Raw genomic sequence first — 23,445 nt, 5'->3', positions numbered from 1 at the left:
CAGATTCACGAGAAGAGTTTGCTAGATGTGATCAAAGCCATGCAGACCCATCCTGGGCATTGAGATTTCTCCAACGAAGGCACAGGCCCACCTACCATGGCGTGGTGTCAGAATCTAGGTGATTTGGGCACAGCATATTCTTCTTCTTATTGTCATCCATGGATAAAACCCTCCTGTATGCACTTACAGCCTGTGTGTACTGGAGAGGGTTAAATGACAGAATGCCAAGGCTGGAACAATGCCTGGAGGGCATCTGGCCCAGTGCCCTTGTTCATGGGTAGGGGGCAAGGGTCAGGGAGGGTAAGGGGCTTGCCCAAGGGCTGAGGGCTCAGAATAGAACCCAGACCTCCTCACTGCCTGGCACTGTGTCTTTCCCAAGTCCACAGCGTTTTCTAGAAAGCTGTGTACAGAAAGACCAAGTTGGAGAAGGCCCAAGGAAGGATGGAGAGACTGGAAGAGTTACTAAATGGAAGCCAATTTTAAAAATGAGGATGTTTGAATGGGCAAGTTGAAGTTCAGAGGGTCTGTAATCAGAGCCTGAAGATAGGAAGGCAGAGGCAAGATCTCTGGCATTGCTGTGGTGCTGGAAATACCAGCTGAAGGCAGAGGGATGTTGGTTCCAAAACCAGGTTCTTGAGAGCCCAAGACAGGTGGCTCTGTTTCCCCAAGTTCTCTTTCCTTCCTCAGTGTTGTTTATTTTTTTTCCGGTTTTCCTGACTGTGTGACCTTGGAGAAATCGCCCAATCTCTGTGCCTCAGTTTTCCCAGCATATAATGGGGATAATAATAGTACCTCCCTCACAGAGTGTTGCCTTAGTGATTAAATGATATACATGTAAAGCACTTATAAGAGTTCCTAGCAAATGATAAGTACTCAGTGTATGTTGGCGGTTTACACCTTATTTGTAGCTCTACCAGGTAGCTTTCAGCTGAGGCTTATCTGCTCCGTTCAGTTAGTGCAGAGCACAACGAATGTTTGAAAGGGGACCCCTTACTTCCAAATCCAGGGGCTTTTCAGTCTAGGTGGTCTAGGCCAAGTAGAAGACTTAGTCATGGTTTTTCGTGACTCCTAACCAGGTTAGGGACTTTAATCAGAGAGTCACTTGGTCAGTCCTGCACTGCAGGCTGAGCGCCTGGTAAATGCGTGTGTGGAGGGGTGGGGTGTGGATTGGCATGAAGGCAAGAGGAGGCAGAAAGGCCAGTCCTGGCCTGGCCGTACCAGCTCTGGAGGAGCTGGGCATCCTGGTCCAGGACAGGGGCAGGGGAGAGGGTGGGTGTGAGATGCTCAGGATGTGCAATGGACTAGGTGAGGCAGGGCGTGAGAAAGGAGCTGTGGGGTATGATGGCGCCCACACATGTGGGTTCTACAAAGAGAGACACGCCCAATCCCTTCTTATTTGTCTGGCGGTTTCTTTACAGGCCCTGTTAGTCCTTAGCGTGGCCTGCCCTGAAACCTGGAACAGTGTTTCCTCAGCTTTGTTTTCATAATGAACCATGACCTCGGCTGGTGCTCCCAGCGGCTCAGGCAGCCTGGCCGGGTGATAGCGTGGTAACCATTTCCTCAGAGGAACGTGATGGGCTTCCGGGTGCTGAAGAAGTGTCAGGCAGTCTGGGGTTTTGTTTTTTTAAGTGCCTGAGTGCTTGTTGTTTGTCTCATTAGCTCTGAAGGATTTCCCAGTGTCAGGGACTTGGTGTCACTTTCATATCAGCCCACGTGGGGATTAGATGTTTTCATAAAGACAGTAATAGTCACCACTTATTGACTGCCCACCACGTGTCAGCCGCAGGGTCACGGGCTTTACAAACGCGAGAGTGCTCTGGAGGAGGTGCTACCTCAATTGCAGTTTGCAAGTGGGGAGACCAAGGGAGCACCATGTTTTATGGCCCGCAGACCCCTGACTGTGTGTCCCGGGCGCTGGGCGGGGGCCACAGGCTGGTGCCTGGTCCCACTGGCTCCTGTTTTCTTGCAGACTGACTGACAGATTTCTTCCTCCCCCATGGCCCAGCCTGGAGCCCGGGTACTATCTGGTGATTGGGAACATGGAAACACCCTCTGTAATCCTTTGAGCCCCCGCAGAGTCTTCATCAAGGCTCTTTTGTTGGTTGGAAAGAGAGACCTACGCAAAGCTAGCTTTTGTAAGAATTTAGAAAAAAGTACAGAATCCGGGAGTAGGCAAGAGGTACAGCTTTCTGGGCTCCTGGAAACGTGAAACTGAAAGAGGAATGCGTGTGTGGCCGCCTTCCCTTCTCCCTTGTTCTTCACTGCCAGCACCAGGAGCCTCTTGTTGTTGTTTTTTTTTTGCATTTTCTAGTGAATATTTTATTGACATAAAACATTTAAAGTATAAAATTCAAAGATAATTATTTTATTAACCAATATGCATCACTATCATGAGTCAATATTAGAAAGTATTCATCACTATTTAAACTTGTATAACTTCTCTTCATTCTCTTTTTTTTTTAGAATTTTTTTATACCCCGCTCCCCCCACCCCATCATTTTTGTAAATTGTATTTTTTTGAAGGTATCTACATCACACAACAAAAAATGTTAGATTAAAAAATATAAGAGCTTCCCATACACCCCCACCCCTCCCCCCCCCCACCAACAACCTCCGGAATGTGTTCACCGAGTGCGGTGAGTGTGCCACAGTGATGGAGCAGGAGCCTCTTAATCGCCTTTTTACCTCAGGCCATCTCTCTGCCATTCTCGATCCTACTGGCTGCCCACCTCCCTGACTCCTGAGAGTGTGTGGATGGTGCTTTCTCCTACTTCCGCCCTTACCTGGGGTCTCTTCCTCCACCTCCCCTGAAGTGTTCGTGCTCCACGGAGTTCTACACTTGGCCAACTTCTCTGCCCTTCCTGGGAAATCTCAGCCACTCCGTGTGCCGAGGGCTCCTTACATGCCTGTGACGCGCAACCCCGTGCTCAGCCCTGACCTCTCCTGGGTTTTAGATGTGTTCAACATCTTCACCTGTGGTCCCACGTGGCCCTCAAGCTCAGTCAGTCTGAGCTGGAACTCCACATCTTCCATCGCCAGCTGCCTCCCTGTATCTTCACTTCAGTTGGCGGCACCGCCGTCCACCTGCTGAAAACATGGAGGTCATCTTGATGCCTTCCTCTCCCTCCTGCCCATGCCCTGAATCTAAGTTACTGGCAGGTCAGACTGCTTTCCCCTCAGCACGGAGGCCTCACTTCCCGCTGGTGGACGGGAAGAGCACCTGCCTGTATAAGCTGTTGTCCCTAGGAGCGCGGGTAGCAGGACCAGCCATGGCCAGGCCAGGCCCATGCCTTGCATTTGCCCAAGATAGCTTCCCTGGGCATTGCAGCAGTTCCAGGCAAGGCTCTGCTGGAGCTCAGGACTTGCTTACACATACTGCTGGGCCTTGCCGAGCCTTAAGAGCCTCCTTTTGCTCACATGGGTGGTTTCCTCTGCCTCCTGCTCCTCCAGCCTCCCCCCACCCCCCCGGCCCCAGTGTCCCTCTTGCTAAGTCCTTCCCTTGCCTCATCAGGGGAGGCCCCTCCTCCAGGCTTTTGCCCTGGAATCCCTGGGCTGTACGTCACTCCTGTGCAGAGGACGGACCATCCGCTGGAGGGGCTGTGCTGTCCCTGGCTTGTGTCTCCATAAGCAAAAGCTCATTCCCTTTTTTGTCCTCAGGCAGCTGCAGCCGTCAAATGCCCACAGGACCCGTTGCCTTGCCTTGGCCATCGCGGACATTCTGTGGCGGGCTGGGGGCCAAGAGAGAGCCGTGGTCACACTGTAAGTGTTTCCGAGGGCTCCTGTGCCAGGACGCAGCTTGGGCTGGCAGAGCTGCCGGCAGGCGGCTGCGTGATGGCCCCTCTTGGGGAATCACCTGCTGCCGGGGCCTGTCCAGGCTAGGACAGTGTCTGCACAATTCTCCGGCCCTGGCCCTGAGCCACACGCTGAGAAGTGGGCCTGGCTGGGGGGCAGCCTGCGCGGGACACGGGCTTGGGCTCTCCATGCAGCCCTCGTCATCGGCCCCGGGCTCCGGTGCCCACCTCAGAATGGAGCGGGCATCTCTACCAGGCCTGCCTCCCTGCGGTGCTGTGGAGGAACCTGTCTGAGAGATCCTCTGACCCCACAGCCCAGTTCCCCTGTCTTCTCCTCTGCAGGGAAACCGCTCCCAAGGCTGGCCCAGTTGCCACACTACTGATTTGCAGCCCTCCTCCCAGTCCCAAAACATGCTCCCACCTGCTCTCCCATTTGGCCCCCCATTCTATTCAGGGGAGACCCAGAGGATGTATACCTAGGCTGCTGGATTTTTCCCGGCTGTGTCTCCCCCACCCAGGAGGACACTGTCCCCACACAGTCCACAGGGCGGATTTGCTGGCCCTGCGGCCTGGCCCTCAGCATGCAAGCATCACCTTATCCCAGCTTGTGGGCAGCTTTTGGGGCCGAGGACACAATCTGGTGGGACCTAGTGGTCAGCGTAGCATGGCGGTTACAAGAAGGGACCCTGGAGTCAGGCTTCCAAAGCTGTTACTTGCTGCCTGTGTGGCCTGGAATGATTTACTTAACCTCTCTGTGTCTTATCTGTTTACTCATCTGGAAAATGGAGATAATCATTGCTGCTCAGGGTTGTTGTGAGAATCAAATGATAATATATGATAATGATAAAAAGTGATGTGCTTAGGACGATGTCTGGCATTGCTCTAAGCCTCACGTAAGTGTCAGGAGCTTCCCCTCAGCTCCCTTACTCAGTTTTATTAACTGTGGGCCTTAGGACTGGCTTGGGAGCTGAGATGGGGGCAGGTATTCAGTTTCTGTTTTATGGATGGGGAAACAGAAGCCCAGAGAGGGGTAGTGGCTCATTCAAGGCCACACAGCAGGCTCACGGCCCCAAACCGTCTCCTGCTTCTGGTCGGTGCCTGAGGGAGATGCACCCACCCAGCATACAGATGCTGAGAGAAGACAGAGGCTGGGCTCCTCCTGTCCCTGGAAACCAAGGACAGTCAGCATTCCTGAGCCTGGAAATAGCTTTGTCAGCTGTGGGTGAGAGCCTTGCTTCCTCCTGGCGGGGGCTTTTGGGTTTGGTATTCCAGGCTCTGCCTCTGCTGCCTCTTTTTCCATTCCTTTTTTTTTAATTTTTAAATTTCCTGCTAGTGAGTTCTCTGGATTCAGTCTAGCGGGTGAGTTCAAAGAGGGGAGAAACGACAAGAGCCCTTCGGCTACATTCTTTTCTCTTGAGCCACCTTTTTGCTTGTCCTCATCTCATGGCACACGTGGTCTCGCCGGGCTGCAGGGTGTGCCCCTCGCCACGGAAGGACTCAGGAGGTCTTTTTCCTTTTTAGGGCTTCGGGCACGCAGCAGTTCAGTCCAACAGGGAAATACAAAGCAGATGGAGTCTTAGAAACAGTACGGCTCTCTGGAAAATTATCACGCAAGTTTTGGCTCTGTGTGGGGGCTGTCTGCTTGCCGACAAGTAACTCCTTCCTAAGCTGGGGTGGGGCCGCCCAGGCCCCATGGGTTCCTCCCCCTGCGGTGGGGGGCGAGGTGGGGCCACTTCGGGGATGGGCTCTTGGCTGTACAGCCAAAGGCTGAGCTCATCTTCGTCACCTCCAGGTTTTACAAAAGTTCCACGGGCAGCCTGCACCTAAGGACTTTTGGTTGAACCCCGGCCTTCTCTGCGGCCCTCTTGATGTTCCTTTAGTGTCCTCTCTGGGCATTGTGGGGTAGTGGGGGTGGTGATGGAGAGGGAGGGAGGCTAGAAAGTGGGAAGAAATTCGTAGGCTGGTGTCCCAGCCACAGCGTCCGACCTAACCCTCTGGCATATTTGCCAAAGGCCAACTTTCCTAAGGCAAAATAAGGATAAAAAGAGAGAGAAGTATGAAAATACAAAAAAGGTGAAAATGTTCACCAGTTAGCCTCTTCTTCCCAGAGGGTTTTTGTTTTGCCTAGTTGGTGTCATTGTCCAAGGTTTGGGCACGTGAGCCTCTCTTGGCTGAATGTTTTCTCTAAAAGTGTTGTTTTCCTGATCTGCCTGGAAAAGCCCAGGAGGCCCATAACTGCTGCTTCCTATGGCATTAAACTCGGGGCACTGCCTGATGGGGTCTTGACCCTGGCCTGGCCGTCGTGATTGGGATGTGACCCCCTCCCCTCCTGCTGAGCTGCCCCTCCCCCCGGAGATAGCAGTTGTCATGACCGGTCCTCCCCTGTTGAGGTCATGCTGCTGCCCAATCCTTTGCTTTAGTCCCGGGACATCTGGAATCCCGGGGTCTCTAAGTGCAGGCCCAGGGCTGCTCAGGGCAGGCCTCGCGGCAGAAACGCCAGCTGGCCTGGGCCAGGCTTCAGCTGCACGCAGGTGTGGGTGTATCTTTCTGCCCTGGGCCCCAGAGAAAGAGGTCCTCTGCCTGCGGGGCTGGGTGGTGGATGGGGGTGGGGTGGGACTCCCAAGTGGGGTTTTGCAGCTGCCGGGGCCACAGGCATTAATCCAAGGTGGGAGCCGTTGCTGGGGCGGGGGCAGCTCACCTTGTGTGCTTGTTTCTTCTCAGCTCATGCTCTACAGCTTCACCTGCTATGAGGAGCTGGGGACTTTTCTTCAACAAAGCATTCATCAGGTATAGAGAGCGGCTTCCTCCTGTAGGTCGTACATCTTAAAGCCTTCCCGTTTCATTTGGAGAGCTGGAGTCCTCTGCCCTGTCGTCATCCGTGGGCTGGGCTGGTGCAGGTGCTGGCTCCTGGGGAGCAGCCGAGGGCAGTGGGGTGATTTGGGCTGGAGAGGGGTGGACTTGGGGCACCCCCCTGCCCTTACATCCTCGAGGGTGGTCCTGGACCCAGGGTACAAGGAACAGCCCCAATTGGGGCTGCAGGAAGCAGAGCTAAGATGGGTGGGAATTGGAATAAGGGGAAGCAGCCATGACTGCGGCTACTGGAGATTTCTCTCTGTCCGCGTGGAAGCTCCTGCCCCTGGCAGTGATGAACTCTGTCCCTGGAGGCACCAGGGGGCAACTGAGGAATGTCGGCAGAGAGCCTACTTAGGATGGGACGCTTCTTGGTGGCCCAGGGAGTGCCCAGGCTGCTGGAGGAGAGCCTGCACCCAGTGCTAACTGGATGGAAGGCGGTCAGGGCCCAAGAGCAGCACAGAGGCCTGTGGGAACTCCGAGTGAGGCCGGAGCATGGCGGGCTCTTTGGGGAAGGGATGTTCTGGGGGTGAAGACCGTGGTCTCTGGAGCTGGCTGGTCTGGGCGTGGATCAGGGTCACATCTCTGACTGGCGCTTCGGCCGTGGGCAACTGAACCTTTCTGTGCCTCAGTTTCCTCATCCATAAAACATGATGAATAATAGGCCCTGCTCCTAGCATCGTGCCAAGCGCCTGGAGCCACCGTGCCTTGCGTGATGTTCTCAGTTATGTTGACTTTGTTGTTGCCACTGCAGTCACCAGTATCTGTCTTACTCATGGGCAATCTTGACAGATAGGTTAGTTGTAAACATGTTGACGAAAGAGAAAGCCTAACAGAGCGGCCAGCGTGAGGCAGGGCCGGGGCCCCGGTGACCCCTGAGTTCCCTGCCACCCACAAGGCCTCATGATCCTTACAGTCCACATTCAGGAAGGCAGGAGAGAAGCATGCTAAGCCAGCTCTCCTGGTACACAAGCATGCACTCCACAGTCCTCTCTGCCTTCAGCATCTCCCAGGCTCCAGGGAAGGCCTTCCAGGGCTTGGTGGGGAGCCTGGAGCTGGGGAACTTGCCGGATGTGGGACCAGGCCAGAAGCTCCTAAATACCCTCAGAGGGTTTCCCCAAAGGGTCAGAGTCCCGTGCCAGCCCCAGGGCCTGGGAATGGCCACAGGGGACCGACCTGGCCCAACAGCACCAGGTGGTCTTGGGGCACGGCTTGAGCCTCAGGATGCAGGGCCTGCCCTGAGAACAAGGGGAGGGGGCGTGAGGGCACAGAAAGTGCTGGTCTGCCTGAGGTCCTCTCATCCCAGAGCCGTCGCCCTGACAGGGCACTCAGCCCGAGGAGAGTCTCAGGCCCTCCACAAGCGCAGGGCGCCTGTCCGGCCTGTCAGGGAGGTGTGTGGGAGGATCTGGGGAGGATTCCTGGCTAGGTGCGGGGAGCCCTGGGCAGGGCTGTCCTTGGTCCCTGTCCCTAGCTTTCTCTCTGACTCTTCACTGGTTTACCCAGTGGGCCACCTGCCATGCGGTGTGTTCACCGCCTGGCCTGGCACGGCGGGCGTCCTGCTCTGGCTCTGCGCCTCAGTCACATGTGGCCTGGGAAGTCACTAGGCCTCATTTGGAAAGTGGGAGATGGAGTAGTGATCAGTTAACTCTCAGCTCTTCCTGTGGTGCTTCATGAAGAGCTGTAAGCACCCGGGAAAGAATGCTTTCTGAATTAAGTACCAGCCCATCAAAATAAGCAGAAAGGAAAGCTGTCATTAACTACGTCCAGAACGCTGCGATAACACAGTGGAGCGTCTGAGATGAGCAGAGCCTGACGGCGCCAGTGTGCCCACGGCATTGGTGTTCCCACCGTCAGGGTGGAGCAGCTTGTGGAGCCACCAAGGCAGGAAAGAGGAGTGACTCTGGAGCTTCTAGGGGCAAAGGAGAGCCCGGGGGTGGTGGTTCCAACAGCACGGGCTTCTGGGCCCTGCCCTGCCCATGATGGACTGGGGCGGCCCCAAGCGGAGGCCTGCTGCATCCGGCCTGTGAGAAGGAGCCTTCCTCCTCCACCCAGCCTGGCCCGAGGTGTTCAGTGAAGCCCCAGCAAGGCAGGCACTGGGAAAGGAGTCCAGGCCAGGCCCCGGCTTCTTTCTGTAATGGCCTGGTTCAGGGAACGGCCCCTCCTCGGTCCCTGCGCAGAGGCGGTCGATTCTTGGCCTCCTCACTCTGGCAGGCGGCGCTCCTCCCTGCGGTTCAATTTGTGTCTGCTGGAAGCGGCGGAGCTGCCTCAGCACTACCCTAACCAGATTCATTTTTCATGGCCTGGACCTCAGAGGGGTTCCTCATGCCAAGCCTGGAAATGAACACCGAGCCATCTCTGTCCCCAAATAAATAGCCTCCTTGCTGTGTTTTCATTACCGCTCACCCACTGGCAGGCTCCAAGTGAGCTGGGGGGGCCCCTGCCCCTGCCTCTGATCGGGCTCAGGTCTCTCCCAGGGCCACGGAGCAGTGCGGGAAGAATGGCCCCTTTACCAGACATTTTGCTGGACCTGAGCAGTGGTTTCCATCCCAAACCCAATTGCCTACCTGAGCTTGTATTTCAAAGCAGGCGAGTTGCCCTGTGGCCTCCCATGCTTTGGCAGCTTGAATGTGATGAGATAAATGTAACACATTTTTAAAGCAAAACGGAATGTTGGTGCCATTCAGTTGTGTGCGGCAAGGCAAGAAGCCCCACACAGAGGTCATTTCCCCACCCTCCGCAGTCTCGCCTAACCAGTCCACAGGGAGGGCCATAGCTGGGCTCGGGGTAAGGCCTCCATGAGGGTTCTCCGAGGACTGTGGAAAATGCTGGCACCTAGCAGTCTTTCTAAGCCTCCACATTCACGTAGAGAGTTAGGGCTTCCAGCAGGCTACTGTGTCCATTGCTTCATTGCAATCCTGCAAGTAACTTGGCATTGCAGGCATGGCGGAAGGGGAAACAGACCAAGAGAGCTGCTGTGGCTTCCCCAAGGCAATGTGTGAGTCCACAGCAGGGGTAGGCAGGCATTACAGAAGGGGAAATGGAGACTAGGAAAGCTTTGCAACTTCCCCAAGGTGAGATGCACATCCAGGATTTCTCCAAGACGAGATGCAAGTCCCTGTTGGTTACAGATAGGCATTATATAGAGAGAAACTGAGTTTAACAAAGCTTTGTGACTTTTCCACGGCCACATGCATTTCTGTGGCAGAGCTGTGTCAAGGATGCTGGTGGCCCATTCTCCCAGGCTCATGTCCTCCTGGGCAGGGACATCAGCATCACTGTGCAGTTGTCAGAACACTTCTACAGACACGTCTCATAGAATATCCACAGTAGCACAAGGTCATATGCAAGGTGGGTGTTCAGCATTCTTGCTTGGCAAATGGGGAAACTGAGGGCAACAGAAGTGAAGGGATTGTGCTGAGATCGCAGAGTTAGGGTGAGCTGATTTAAGATTTAGTCATTCATTCCAAATAAACTTCCAAAAAAGATTTAAAGTTGCTTATTTAAAAAACTGTACTCAGGACTCCACTAGGCTCCAGCCTCTGTGCCTTTGCACATGCTTCTCCTCTTGCCTGGAACAGCATTCCCTTCTCTTCTGATTCCTGCTTACCTCTTAGATTTCTGTTTAGACATCAGTTTCTCCAGAAAGCTTTCCTTGACAGTCCTCCCCTCTCCAAATCGTAAGTCTCTTTTAAAGGCCTTCCTAAGTGTTTCCAGAGAGCCCTTTATTTCCCATCAGAGCAGAGCCCCTTCCTCACTTTTAAAAAGTTCTTTATTTTTCTTTCTTCCCTGAGTTTCCTCCTAGTAAGGACAGATCTATGTCCACCTTTTCACAAGTATAACTTTAGCAGGGAGCATCTGCTTGGCACAGAAAGTGCATTCAATTATTTTTAATGACTGATTGATCACTAATTGAATCACTCAATGAAAAAAAAAGACTGTATTTTGAGGGAAAGAAAAGGTAATTTTATCAGAAGCTTGAACTGACATAATTACCACAGTTGAGCACTCTATTTGGCTCTGAGCTTCCTGGCAGCCAAGGTAAAAATGGAAACGATAAAGTGTATGATTCTCGTTATATTATACTGCTATAACAGGAAAGACAAAAATTTCCTGGTTCTAAGTCCAAAAAGAAACTGATCGCACACATCCTCACTAAAGGGACACTGGCTGTTGTAACTGCAGCATCTTCAACCACAGTTCACAGGAAGGTATCATTCCCAAAGTGGGATGAGTTAGGCCTTCACACTGACCTGCAGCTAGGAGAACGTGTTTCTCAGGGGGATCAAAAGTGACACGATCGGTGCCAGTAGGCTGCAGTCGCTGGGGTCACTGGACAGGTGAGCAGGAGCCAGCATCCTCTTCACAGCTCACAGGTGCCAGGCCGTGTTCTAGTGCTTTACAAGGACTGACTCATTGAATCGCCACAAGTGCCTTAGGACCGAAGCAGCTGTTAGTATTCCTGCTTTACCAGAGAAGACTGAAGGCAGAGAAGTTAAGAAGCATGCCGGTGGTCATGGAGCTGGGAGTGGCAGAGCCAGGATCTAAACTCAGGCAGTCAGGCCCCAGAATTTTTGGGCTGAACCAGGGCTGGGACTAGGGGGCAGGTGAGTGAGGTACTCGCTTTGGACGGAAGGTTTAAAGCAGTACCAAAATCTCAGTAATCTAGATTAATAATATTTTAATGAGATATTTTTTAAAAATCAAAATGCCTCCCCCACAAGCAACTATGATGAATGAATATCAAAATTAAAAAAAATTTCTGGATCCAACCCTGCACTTGCGTGGCTCACCTCGCTTGCCTTACACTACTCGACTATTCCTGCTGCTTTCTGCTCCGTAGCAGCTCTTCAGATTGAGGGATCCGGGGTCAGGAACACCCTTGGAATCCCACCTGTGCTGCTTCCACACTGTGTGACCTTTGGGCACGTCGCTCAGCCTCTGAGCCCTAGGTTCCTTCTGTGATGGAGGGCAACAGTGATAGGTCTCACAGGCCTGTCGTATTAAATGCGGGAAGGCATCTAATGTACGAGCCGTGGCCGCGGCTGCCACGACGGCTGCCGTTGCTCAGCCTGGAGCACCTGCAGGCTGTGGATGCGCTCCAAGGGTCCAGGCTATGCCCGCTGCGGGCTCTGGGGCTGAGAGGAGGAAGGGGCAGGCTTGATGGACTTGTTCCTTTCTTCCTGTCCTAGTTCGAAGTGGGCCCCTACGGCTGCATCCTGCTCACGCTGTCTGCCACCCTGTCCAGGTCCACGGAGCTGTGAGTATCGCCCTCCCTCTGAGAAGTGCCCGGGCTGGGGGCTTGCCTGCCTTGATCACGGCTGCCTCCCAGGGCCTAGGGCAGAGCTTGGCGTGTAGCGGGCGCTTCGTCAGCCTTTGCTGAGAGGACGTAGGAGGCAGGAGGCCCTGGAGCCTGGGGAGGGGGCGGTTGTATTCTACTTTCCCACGTGCTCAGGGCTGCCCTCTCCGGGTCTCTCCATGTGTGCTCGGGCTTGTGGGGGGCGGCTGGAGAGACACCCTCACCCCCAAAGAGCAAGTGTGTGCTTGGGCACATGTGTGAACTGAGGGGTAGATGCCCAAGGGTCCTGAGAGCGGGTAGCAGGGAGGAACAAGCTTTGGCCAGGGCAGTCCTGGAGGCTGCATGGAGGAGGCGAGCAGTGTCCAGGGCCAGCCCCTGAGAAGATGAGGCAGGCAGGTACCAGGACAGGTGGGAAGGCTGCTCGGCCCCTACTGGCAGGTAACAGGGACTCGGCATCCTTGTCAGATGTGTCCTCCTCGGCTGGCCCCAGTGCCTGGCATTCCTCCCTTGCATTCACTTTCCAGAACTTTCTAGGCCTCTTACCTGCCTAGGGAGGGTAGCAGATGAGGAGCACTTTAATGGTTCTGTGAAGTCCCTTCGATTGCCACATTCATTTCCAGGCAGAGGCAGACCCTGGAGGACGTGGGACCTTGGGAGAAAGAATTTTAATTTTGGAGGGTGCTTAGTGGAGGAAGATTGGGGAAAACTCTAAGGAGGTGCTTCCTGGGAAGTGGGGCGACAGAACGACCAGCTGGGGAGACCTGGCAGAAGAAGGAGACCCCTGGTCCCGGGCCTGGGCCTCTGCCGTGGGGGAGAAGGATGCGGGGCGTCTGTGGGAGCTCTGGGCCCGTGCTGCCCCTGGCCCGCCCGCGGCGTGCGGCTACTGACCTTATTAAATGTGTGTGTGCACGGCATTTTCTAGCAGAATTTTCCTTCTAATCCTGCCATAATGACATGCTTCATGCCCTCACGTGCATGGAAACCGTAAGCCGCACTGCCTGCTCCCCAGGCCTCGGTTTACTCCTGGGTTTGCTAATCCCGAGGCTGACGGGGTTGGGGGGGGGCTGGGAGAATGCCCGAGACCCCTTTGCTCACTGGGGGGAAGCTGAGCCCTCAGAGAGGGCCAGGCTATGTGGGGAGGTCTTGGCCTCAGCGTCCCCATCTGCACGGGGGGCCTCTTTGGCTGTGGGGGTCTCTCTCTGCCCTGGTGGTCCCTAGGGCAGCTGCCATCGACCCCGCCCAGCAGCCTCCGAGCCGGGCACCCTGCTCACTCCGCGAGGGTCTTCAGGGCCCCACGTCCAGGCTCCTTGTCATGTCGTCCAGAGCTGGGGTTGCTTCTGTGCCCTCCGCGGCCCCATCCAGCCAAGCTGGGTCAGCCCTCGCCCAGCTGCGGCCCCTGGGCACGCGCACACTCTCATCCCAGCAGGCCTCACGTCCCAGCTCTGCCGTGCCCTGCCCCCTCTGCCACCAACACACGTGCTCATGCACCCGTAGGGTCCAGCTGGAGTCACCCCTCTCCTCCTTCCCAGGGAAGGAGAGGGTAGGTAAATGGCAGCCCCTCTCCCATGGCCCTGGAGGACGTCCCTGGGTCCTGGAGGCAGATAGTTTCTGGGCCTCCCACCAGGGCAGCCGTGGAGAGCCAGGACCTCCACCCTCCAGGAGGACCTGGAGAGAGCCGTGCTTCAGTGTTGGACTCTGCAGGGTGCTCTTTGATTTTCTCTTATCCCCACAGTCTCCCCTCCTGATCTAAGAAAACGAAATTCTAGCTGGTGGTAAGGGTAATAGCAACCGGCATTTATTGGGCCTTCTTATGTGCCAGATCTTTGTCCTAAGGAAAACTCATTTAGTCTCTTTAACAACCTTGCTATCTGAGTGCTATTATTGCTATTTCCATCCCTGCTTTTCAGAGAAGGAAACCATGGCTTTCAGACGTTAGTTAAGTAGCTTGCCCCAGGGTCACCCAGGCTTAGCTGGTAGATCCCCGCCCACCTCAGGCAGTGTGGCCCTGGAGCCTGCTCTTTCGGTTTGCTTTTTGAAGACACAAACTTGGGAGTAAAACAGATTTGGTTTTGAAGCTGACTCTCTACTCCTCTGAGCCTGAGCTGCTTCCTCTGTAAGTCTTGTGAGGCTGATGATGCCTGCCTCGCAAGATTACACCAAGTAGTTGTTGAATGTTTAGCACAGCTCCCGCGGGCGGGCAGCAAGCCCCGGATAGTGGAGGCTCCTAGCCTGTGCGCCAGGCGCTCCCTGGGTCCCTTCCTGTCATCTCTTGCCCTCGGTCCTCACGTGGGGGCCTCGTGGTGGTGGCAGACAGACACAGGGAGGCCCTACAAGTATAGGTCAGCCTGCCTGTGGTGACTCCTGCGACCTGAGCATTTCCTGCATGATGCACAGGCTCCCGAGCCCTGTGCTAAGAAAGTCGTGCACTAGAAAAGGCAGGGGGAGAACAGTGCAGGTGGGAGGACGGTGCAGGTGGGAGGATGGTGCAGGTAGGAGGAGCAGTACAGGTGGGAGGACGGTGCAGATGGGAGGACGGTGCAGGTGGGAGGACGACGCAGGTGGGAGGAGCAGTACAGGTGGGAGGAGCAGTACAGGTGGGAGGACGGTGCAGGGGGGAGGATGGTGCAGGTGGGAGGACGGTGCAGGTGGAAGGACGGTGCAGGTGGGAGGACCACAGGTGGGAGGACGGTGCAGGTGGGAGGACAGTGCAAGTGAGAGTAGTAGTACAGGTGGGAGGACGGCACAGGTGGGGGGAGCAGTACAGGTGGGAGTGCGGTGCAGGTAGGAGGACTGCAGGTGGGAGGACGGTGCAGGTGGGAGGACGGTGCAGGTGGGAGGACGGTGCAGGTGGGAGGATGGCGCAGGTGGGAGGACGGTGCAGGTGGGAGGACAGTGCAGGTGGGAGGACGGCGCAAGTGGGGGGACCAGTACAGGTGGGAGGACGGTGCAGGTGGGGGGACCAGTACAGGTGGGAGGACGGTGCAGGTGGGGAGACTGCAGGTGGGTGGACTGGTGGAGTCTGCAGTGTGTACTTGAAAAAGAGTCCCGACTCCCTCTTGTTCAAATTTGAGAAAACGTTTAGTCGGACCATCTGATGGCTTCAGAGGAGGCCTCAGGCCACTGCGCCTTTGGTGGGGCCTCCCCAGGCCCCTGCCCTCCCGACCTGAGGAGGATCCCAGGATGGCCGCCCGACCTGCCCACGGCCTGCCAGAGCTGACCTCCCCGAGGTCCCAGGGGCTTCCTGAAGGGGACGCCACCCTGAGGAGGAAAGGCAATGATAGGATGGGGATAGCTCGGGGTGGCGGCGGGGCTCAGGGGTCACGCTGCGGTCTCCAAGGAATCCACCCCCTCACTTGCCCGTCCCATTGTACCCAAACAGGGCGCTTCCCCTCACTCGCTGTCACAGCCCCAGCCCGGCTCTGCAGATGCCCCAGGCTTGGCTGAGGCCTGTGGGATTTATTGGGCCACGAGACCTAATAGATAAGCCCACCTCATTCCGCCCTTTCCTTGGGGGTTATCAACTCGCAAACCCTGCAAAGGCTGGTCCAGGAGGCCGGGCTGGGTGGTCGCACGAAAAGTAGCTGACAGCAGCCACGGGTCGGCTGAGGGGTCAGCACACCTGCGCTCCGCCTCAGCTCTGCTGTGCATGAGATGTGTCCCTGTGCCTTAGCTTCTTCATCTACAATAGGAAGCTTGTGGTTTTCACACTCCCTGGTGAGAAACACAATTCCATTTCTTTTCTTTCAAATAAAACTTTATACTGAAGCTTGCTCTACGAAGCTGATGCAGCTGAACCACTTTGGTGAAAGTAGTAGAAGCAGGGTGGGGGAGAGCTCCTGCCCATCTCCCATCCTGTTGCCCAGCCAGGGTCCCTGGGATCCCTCTTGGGAGAAGCTCAGCTCTGCAAGCTCAGCTCGAGAGCCCCACGGGCAGACTATCCCTGAGGGCGGTCCGGCGCTAGGGTTCTGATCCTGCTTTGCCAAGGAATCTTTTGAAGCTGTCTCAGTGATCCTTTACTGTCTGGGCAATTGAAGTAGGTCCTGGTACCAAATAGATAACCGTCTCCCAAATCGCATGTTGTTCAGCCAGGGAGTAAATTCTTTACTAATACAGGGTGTGTATGTGCTCATGGTGTGATGTGTATGTAGACAGGAGAGATTGGGAGGAAGATAACAGGGGTGTTGGTGACTGTGTTTGAGATTGTGCAAAGAGTGGCCTGAGTGTGTGGTATGTGTGAGAGAGAGAGAGAGAGAGAGAGACGGAGACAGAGGGAGGCAAAGAGGACGTGGGCACCCCGTCCCTGTGTGGACTCCTACCTGGGCACTGGAGAGGTCCACTCTGAGCATGGGATCCGCCCTTGTGCCAGTGTCAATGCCTTCTGGCCAGTGGCACCAGGGCAGGGCACCAGGGGCAGATGCAAACTGAGCAGAGTGCAGCCCCGGCTGCTGCCTGGCCGCTTCCACCCTCAAAGGCTAGAGACCCCACGCAAAGCAGGCCTTTGAGGTTTGTTTACCCTGGGGCTGTGCACAGAACCTTGCAGAAGCCTTTATCATTAGTCCTTCCCTGCTTGATTTCAAGTTGTTTATTTTATTTTCTAAGTTCTCAAGTTGCTTACAGTAAATCTCAGGCACTTTCCTGCTCTCCCAGCTGAGCTGCTTTCCAAACCGCAGGGCCTCGGCCTCTCCCCGGAGGACGCTTTCAAGTCCTGGGGATGCTTGGGGCCGTGGCGTCAGGGCCAGCCCCGAGCCAGACCTGGGCGGTCCTGTTGTGGGTGCTGCAGCCCCTTGGTGGGGTCGGCAGTACATGGGAGCCGGCCAGGCCTGGCAGGCGGGAGGCCTGGCGGTGCCCAGTGGCTTCGGGCAGGGGAGGCAGCTTTTCCTGCAATGGGCCTTTGGCACTTGTTACCTGGCAGCCTCAGCTGCCCACCAGCCTTCTCAAAAGCCCAAACAGGGAGCAGTTTGTCATTTTCAACAGCGCAAGCCAGGCAGCCCAGGGCAAGGGCATGTTGCTGGGCAGTGTCCATGCCATGGTTCTGTTGCTCTTTGTAACTCTCCAAGAGATTAAAAACAACAGCAAGGAAAGACTTACTTCTTTGTGAAATTGCCCTGAAATAAAAGCTAGCCATGTGTGTCGGTATTGCAACGGCAAGTGACAGAAACTCAGTTCATAATCAGCTTATCCAGAAAGCGAAGGAATTAGTGGGTTCAGAGCAGAAGTGCAAGGCTACAGGAATGGCTGGATCCAGCAACTCGGACCATGTCTGTGGGACTTGGTGTCCCTCCTCCTACCCCTTAACTCTTCTTTCCTCTGTCCCAGCTACGTTCTCAGGAGGCCTTCCTGAGAATGGCGCCCCTCAGCCTGCTGTATGCTGCCCCCCATTCCCAGCATGCGCCGTGTGGTTGTGCTCACATAGGTCAGGCCCCAGGCCCTGCCCATCGCGGGGTGTGTGAATGGGGGGCTGTCCCCAGAAGGCATGCAAACCCACAGAGGTCCTCGTGCCGGCTGGGAAAGAGACGGGCTGGAGTCCAGACATGGCAGTTTGGGATGCATTAAAGATGGGAGGGCAGATGGGAATTTGGAGGTGGGCCAGGTCTGGACTTTGATTCTGGCCCCCAAGAGGTCCTGTCGAAAAGGAGGTAAATGAATAAAAGTCTTCAGTTCCAACAAGCACAAGCACAGCTCACTGCGTGAGAGGCCATCTCAGGGAAATGGGTGGCCAGTGGTCAGGGGCTCGTTCCTGTCGGGGGTGCTGCTTCTTGGAGGTTCCAGATGAGCTGCCCTGAGCGGAAGGGGACAGGCAGGTTGTATGCCTGCTTTCTCCGCCACCCTCCTGGGGCACCCACTCCCTTCCAGCCCAGATTAATGAAGTGCCAACAGAGCCACCCAGACCTGGAACCCCGGCTCCTGAGCTCCTGTCCCGACGCAGCCAACAAATGGCTCTGTGACCCTGGACGAACTCCTTTCCCTCTCTCAGCCTGGGCCTCCTGCATTTAACGCAAGAGGCTAGGCTGGGGAAGGACCTTTTCTCTCTTGCCGGGCTGCAATCTCCTGACCATAGCTGGGAAACAGGAGGAAAGGAACTTCCTCAGTTAACTCCAGCTCACCTTTAACCTTAAGTCTGATTAGGTGAATGCTTTTGGCAAAAGACCAGGTGATGGTTGGGAATGGGTGGGGAGTGCAAAGGACTTGTGAATACCTATGTCACTGTGGGACCTCCTCCTGGAAATAGTGGCATTCCATCCAGACTCTGCTTCCTGCACCTGACCCTGCTTCCTCTCTCTGATGCCATATCAAGGTTCAGGCCAAAACTCCTTCCTTAGGAATCCCTGCTCCTGTACCCCCATCCCCAGTCCTTCCCAGTCAACAGAGCTCCATCCTGTGGGTCCCTAAGGACATGGCTCTTCTCAGAGGCCCCAGGAGGTCCCCTCAACCGGCAGGGCCTGGAAGCGGACGAGAGAGAGAGAGACACTTGTAGCCACCTTGGGCCTTTGAGGTCTTGTGGCAACTCAAGGCCAGGGCCCATCATCCCATTTTACAGATAGTAGGACTGAGGCTCTGAGGTTAAAGGCACGTTAGCAGCAGAGCTGACAGCATACCCGAGTGCTCTGGCTCCCATCCTAAAACCTTGTCTCTGGGTTGGAGGAGGGGTGGCAGGTGTGCTCAGCTGTGTTTGCTGAGTTAGAAGGAAAAGTGGAAAAGGGGGCCCCAACTACGTCCCCATCCAACTGGATGCCTACCCACTCTGCTCCGCTCTACATTTACTTTCGGCCTGCAGGGTCGAGGCCCAAGCACTCCAGGTCCCCAGGCAGCTGAGATGACAAACCACATCTGAGAGTGTGAATCAGGCTGGCAGGCTGGCCACAGACACCGAGCCTGAGGGCGGACAGGCGGCTCCCACAGCAGAGGTGGGACCGTTAGTGCCAGAGCCGCGAGGACCTCCCAGCCCGCCAAGTACCCCCTGCACACACTCCTTTTTGTACCAGGTGCCCCAGGGGGAGAGGACAGGCCTCATAAGGAGAGAGGAAATTAACCTTCTGGAAGAGGCTTTGCTGCCAGGCCAGCCTTGGCTGCCTGGGTGGGGCTCTGACTTCCTCCTGCCCCTGCATGCTTCTGGAAGCTCTTCCCCCAGGGACCTCCCTCGCAACTTCCCCGGGATGAGTGTGTGCAGGCTCCCTTCATTTAGGGCCCACCTGTGCTGCACCTGCAGAGGTTCGAGCCCATTGTGGGCTCCAGGGAGCAGATGGACCCAACCTGCCCTGGCCCTGGTGGTTTTCACTGCCGGGAGGGGCCAGGTGGGCACGTGGGACTCCCTTAGTGGGTGTTTTCAGGCTGAAGCGGGGCAGGACCTAGGGGGACTGGCGAGAGATGGGGCGCTTCTGACTTTCTCTGGAGGAGGGAACAGGTAGCAGGGCTCGGAGGGATGGGTGGGAAGGGCTTGGCAGGCAGAGAGAACAACGTAGGTGAAGGTGGAGGCTGCACCAAGTCTGGTTGGGAAGGAAGGCGCTGGCACCTGGGGATGGGAATGGCAGGTGGTGAGACAGAAGGCAACTTGGGAAGGGTGTCACCAGCTGCTGGGAGCCTGGGCCCCTTTGCTTTCTCCTCCTTCCTCCAGGCAGCCCCTGTCTCTCCATCCTGTGAGGCTTTCCATGCACCTCCCCCTGCCTCCTGGCCCTCCTAGCCCCTTCCTCTCAGGACCTGAAGAATGAAATAGCAGCTGCTCCTGGGAGCCTGGGGACTGCTCTGCAGTTTGGTTTGCAAGGCTGTCTCGTACTTTATCCAGGTGGCTCTTGTTCACCCAGTCGGGGACGGAGGCCCCGAAACTGGAGATGGAAAGTGGTTTGCTGAATGTCACACATGCAGGTGGCAGGGGGGCTGACACCCAGGTGTTCTGAGTCATCTACTCCCTCCCAGCCTTCCCAGGAAAACAGTCGGTATCCGCTCTATCCAAATCCTTGACGGATATTCATGGCTGTTTTGGCCATTTGGAGGCCTCCGTTTTTTCTGGGCTCTTGGCTGTGATACGAATGGTTGAGTTTGCATTAGGGTCACTGTTTTTTTAATTTTGTTATTACTGTTGTAATTGGAGGAAAAGGAAGTGACATTCCCCGAATGTCAAGTCCTTTATATAGTTCGCCTCGCTCAGTTCTCACAGCAGCTTATAATGGAAGGCGGCATCATCATACCCATATTGCAAAAGGGGGAACTGAGGCGCGGAGGGGTGGACAACCAGAAACGGCAGTGCATGGATTTGAACCCAGGGCTCCCTGACTCCAGAGCCCAGGCCCTCTTACCTGTACCACTACTGCCCTTTTCGCTCTTGGTGCCCTCCCCAGAAGTCAACGGAAACCCATCAAGGGTGTCATCTCTGGAGGTCCCTGCAGGTGCTGGGAGCAAGGGGAACCAAATGTCAGAAGAGCAGTTGAAGAGTGGAGTCCCCAGGGGAGGGAGGGGCTGGGAGGGGCAGGCAGGGGCTGCCTCGGCAGGGCTGTGGTGTTGCCCCCGGGGACGTGGCACCCTAGTGGTCAGGCCCATGTCTGGAGGCCACTTGGACGCAGCTTTTTCTTACTCAGAAACTTCCGTATGAAATGCCCAGGTACGCATGTTCAGACGCACATGGAAGGAACACAGATGAGGTGGGGGATCCTGAAGCCATAGGCTCTAAGGTGAAGGGACGGGCCGTACCTGAGCAGCGAGAGGGGGCCTGGGGGGGCTCTTCTCTCCAGGCCTGAGGCACTTCTGCCAGGGCTGGAGCTTCGGGCTGGCCGGTCAGGCTGACCATCAAGTTTTTCTTAGGCCACAGTAGACTCTGGCCTTGCTGACTCAATGTGACCATGAACTCACAAGGTCCTTCCACTCTTTGGGCCTCAATTTCCCTATTAGTAATGTGGGGACAGCAATTCTTGTCCTCCTGGTTGCGCACGGCTTCAGGGAGGATGATGCATTTGAACGTGTCTGAAACGTTTCGGACTGAAGGCTAAAAGCCTGCTTGGTGCAGATCCACAGCCACCTGAGACCTGTGACTGATGGTGGGTGCAGAGAGCCAGCAGGGTCTTGGCTGGGGCCTCGAGCTGGGGCATTGAGTGTCACTAGCCCTGGGCAGGCCATCCTCTCCCTCTAGGCATTAGTCTTACCATCACAAAATGATGAGCTCAGGGGCCTCTCCTAGCCCCGATGTCCTCTTTGGTCTCTGGTGTCTTGGGACTGCTTGATGGCATCAGGAATGGGAGCATCTCTCCTTGCTAGAGTTCTCGGGTGAAGCTCTCTATTCCCCCACCTCTGTCACTGGGGGTACTGGACACCCCCAAGGCCAGGTCTTCACTCTGGACTCTTGGTCCAGGGGCCCTCTGGGTCCCATGCAGCTCAGTCTCAGAGCTTCAACCCCTCTTTGGGGACAGTGAGGACTGGTGGCTATTGCTGGGTGCTGTCCCATGAACCAGGGCAAGGGGCAGCAAGGGACTGGCCCTTAGCGCCCAGAATGCAGGGAAGGTTGGGGGTGGGGCCACCAGCACAGTCCCAGAGCGGGACAGCTTCGGGGAGCACATTTCCTCGGGGCCCTGGCCCAGCCTGCTGCCTGGGCTGTCCAGCCCTCCAGCCAGAGGCGCTGCGCCCTGGTGTCTCCCGTGCAGGCCTTCTGCATACCGGATTTCACTTGAAGAAGGCGCTCTGCTCTAAATGCTGTTGGAAGCCGCTCGTCTTGTCCAGGCCCCTCGTGCCACAGCAGGGGAGACTGAGGCCCAGAGAGGAGAGGGGCTGGTTTGCCGTCACAGGGCAAGCCAGGGCTGAAAGCCCACGCTCCACTTACGTGAACTGCCTTCTCTCTGGACAGAGCAGAGGCGGCTGCTCCTCTGCTCAAGAACTCCTCACCTCTCCGGGGAATTCCCTTAGAGGGAGGCCTGGGCGTCTAGATTTGCCAAAGTTGTAAATCTCTTAAGCCATAAGCCGTTCCTTGGCGTCTCCCGAATGCCCTAACATGAAATACAGATGTTCCTCCCTTTCAAGATGCAGGCCCCGCTTCTGTATTTCCCATCGTGTTTGCACCTAAGGATGCAATTACCATTTCCTGCCATTGTCCTTTCTGCTTGCCCCTCTGCTCCCAGCTGACGCAGGCTCCCCAGCCTGCTGGGTGACCCCGCGAGGCTGTGGGATTATGGAGATGTGACTGCTTCTGAAAGCTTCAGGGTGGCTCCCAGCCAGCGATGCTTATCGTCCCAGGACTCCTTTGAGGTTATTTTCTTCTCTTCAGAAGATGCTTGTATGTGCCGCGCAGCGTGTTTCCATCAATTCTTCGGCCTGAGCCAGCGCCAGCCCAGTGCTGCACTCGGCCAGTAGTCACCCCCAGCCAGCTCCTCCCCCAGCCTGCCGGGCCAGCCTCGAAGGCGCTCCCTAGGGGGCCCCCAAGCTACAGTGGTTCTCAGCCGGGCCCCTAGAATGGCAAGCCCAGGCGGCCTTTTCACGCAGAACCCGACCTTTCCCAGTTTGAGCACAGTTATAAAAACCACAAGAAGCGTTTTCCCTGCAAGGGGTGTGGAGGCTGAGTTTTAAACCCATTTGAGAAGAAAACAGGGACCAAGGTGGGTGTTTAAGATTTCTGGACTTCTACCAGACCCTAGATTTAAAGTGTAAATTGAGACCAGGTTTCTCATCTCTTCCACTAAAAGGAAAAAATGAAGGCCACAGCGGCTCAGGCCCTTCTACCCCTAGGCTGTCTTTCAGCGCTCGCTCGGGGCTGTGGACGGAGGAAGCAGCCCAGGCCGTGTGCACGGTGGGGTGGCAGCTCCGCAGCCCCTGGGTGCCTCCTTGGGGGGATCAGGGGCCTCGGGGTCACTCTCCCTGGTGTCCCACGACCCCTCTGGTGCTGCCACTCTGAGCTTGTTTCCACGTCTATAAAGGAGACCACACTTCCTGCCCTGCAGGTGGTGGGAGGGTTGAAATTGCTGTACGCTTAGCAGGTTTAATAAGCAGCTCCTTTCCTGTTCTCCATTGCACAACCCTGTCAACAATGCCCTTTGGGTGAGTTTCCCAGAGGGATTTACTCCAGAGGAGCAAAAAAGAAGTGATGTCCTAGTGGTAGACTTTCTGGCACCATCACAAGATAGTAAGCAAGGTTTTGAAATCCCACGAGGATTTTTTGCTTCCTGCTCATCATCTCACTCCCGCCTTGTGACAGGACCACTGCTGCCTGTGGCTCCCTGATTTGGTCTGGTCCCTAGCACTGTTCAGCCCCAGAAATCCTTTTTTTTTTTGGCAAACGGGCTTTTTGCCCTGTGCCTCTTGGGGGTGGGCCACAGTGGGAACAGACTGTGGGGAGACAGGGCCCAAAGTTCCCCTGCCAGCTCCATCGCCCAGGAGCCCAGCCCACTTCCCTGAGCCTTGGTTTGCTCAGAGGGTTTAGGGAATAAGGTGCACCTGGTGCCTGGCTCCAGGTCTGTGCTCAGACAGTGGAGGCTATTATTTTAGAACTCAGAGGGGCTTTGGAGACAGTTCATTTCAGGGACTTGCAGGCTGAGG

General features: G+C 55.9%; 1 protein-coding gene across 2 annotated transcripts in view; it reads left to right on the top strand.

Moving 5' to 3' along the window:
* MINDY4 (MINDY lysine 48 deubiquitinase 4) overlaps positions 1–23,445 on the top strand; it is a 135,606-nt gene that overhangs the window by 85,951 nt on the left and 26,210 nt on the right. For both annotated transcript variants that reach the window (XR_009185771.2, XM_058296821.2), the window contains exons 10-13: positions 3,658–3,759; positions 5,313–5,376; positions 6,513–6,578; positions 11,831–11,898. Coding sequence is in view for 1 of the 2 variants with exons in the window: in XM_058296821.2 (XP_058152804.1) it covers positions 3,658–3,759; positions 5,313–5,376; positions 6,513–6,578; positions 11,831–11,898 (300 nt within the window). In the remaining variant the exon portion in view is untranslated. The remainder of the gene's footprint in view (positions 1–3,657; positions 3,760–5,312; positions 5,377–6,512; positions 6,579–11,830; positions 11,899–23,445) is intronic.

The sequence above is a fragment of the Dasypus novemcinctus genome, chromosome 5 (assembly GCF_030445035.2).
Source record: "Dasypus novemcinctus isolate mDasNov1 chromosome 5, mDasNov1.1.hap2, whole genome shotgun sequence".
Taxonomy (NCBI): domain Eukaryota; kingdom Metazoa; phylum Chordata; class Mammalia; order Cingulata; family Dasypodidae; genus Dasypus; species Dasypus novemcinctus.
This window is presented reverse-complemented; position numbering and strand designations above follow the sequence as displayed.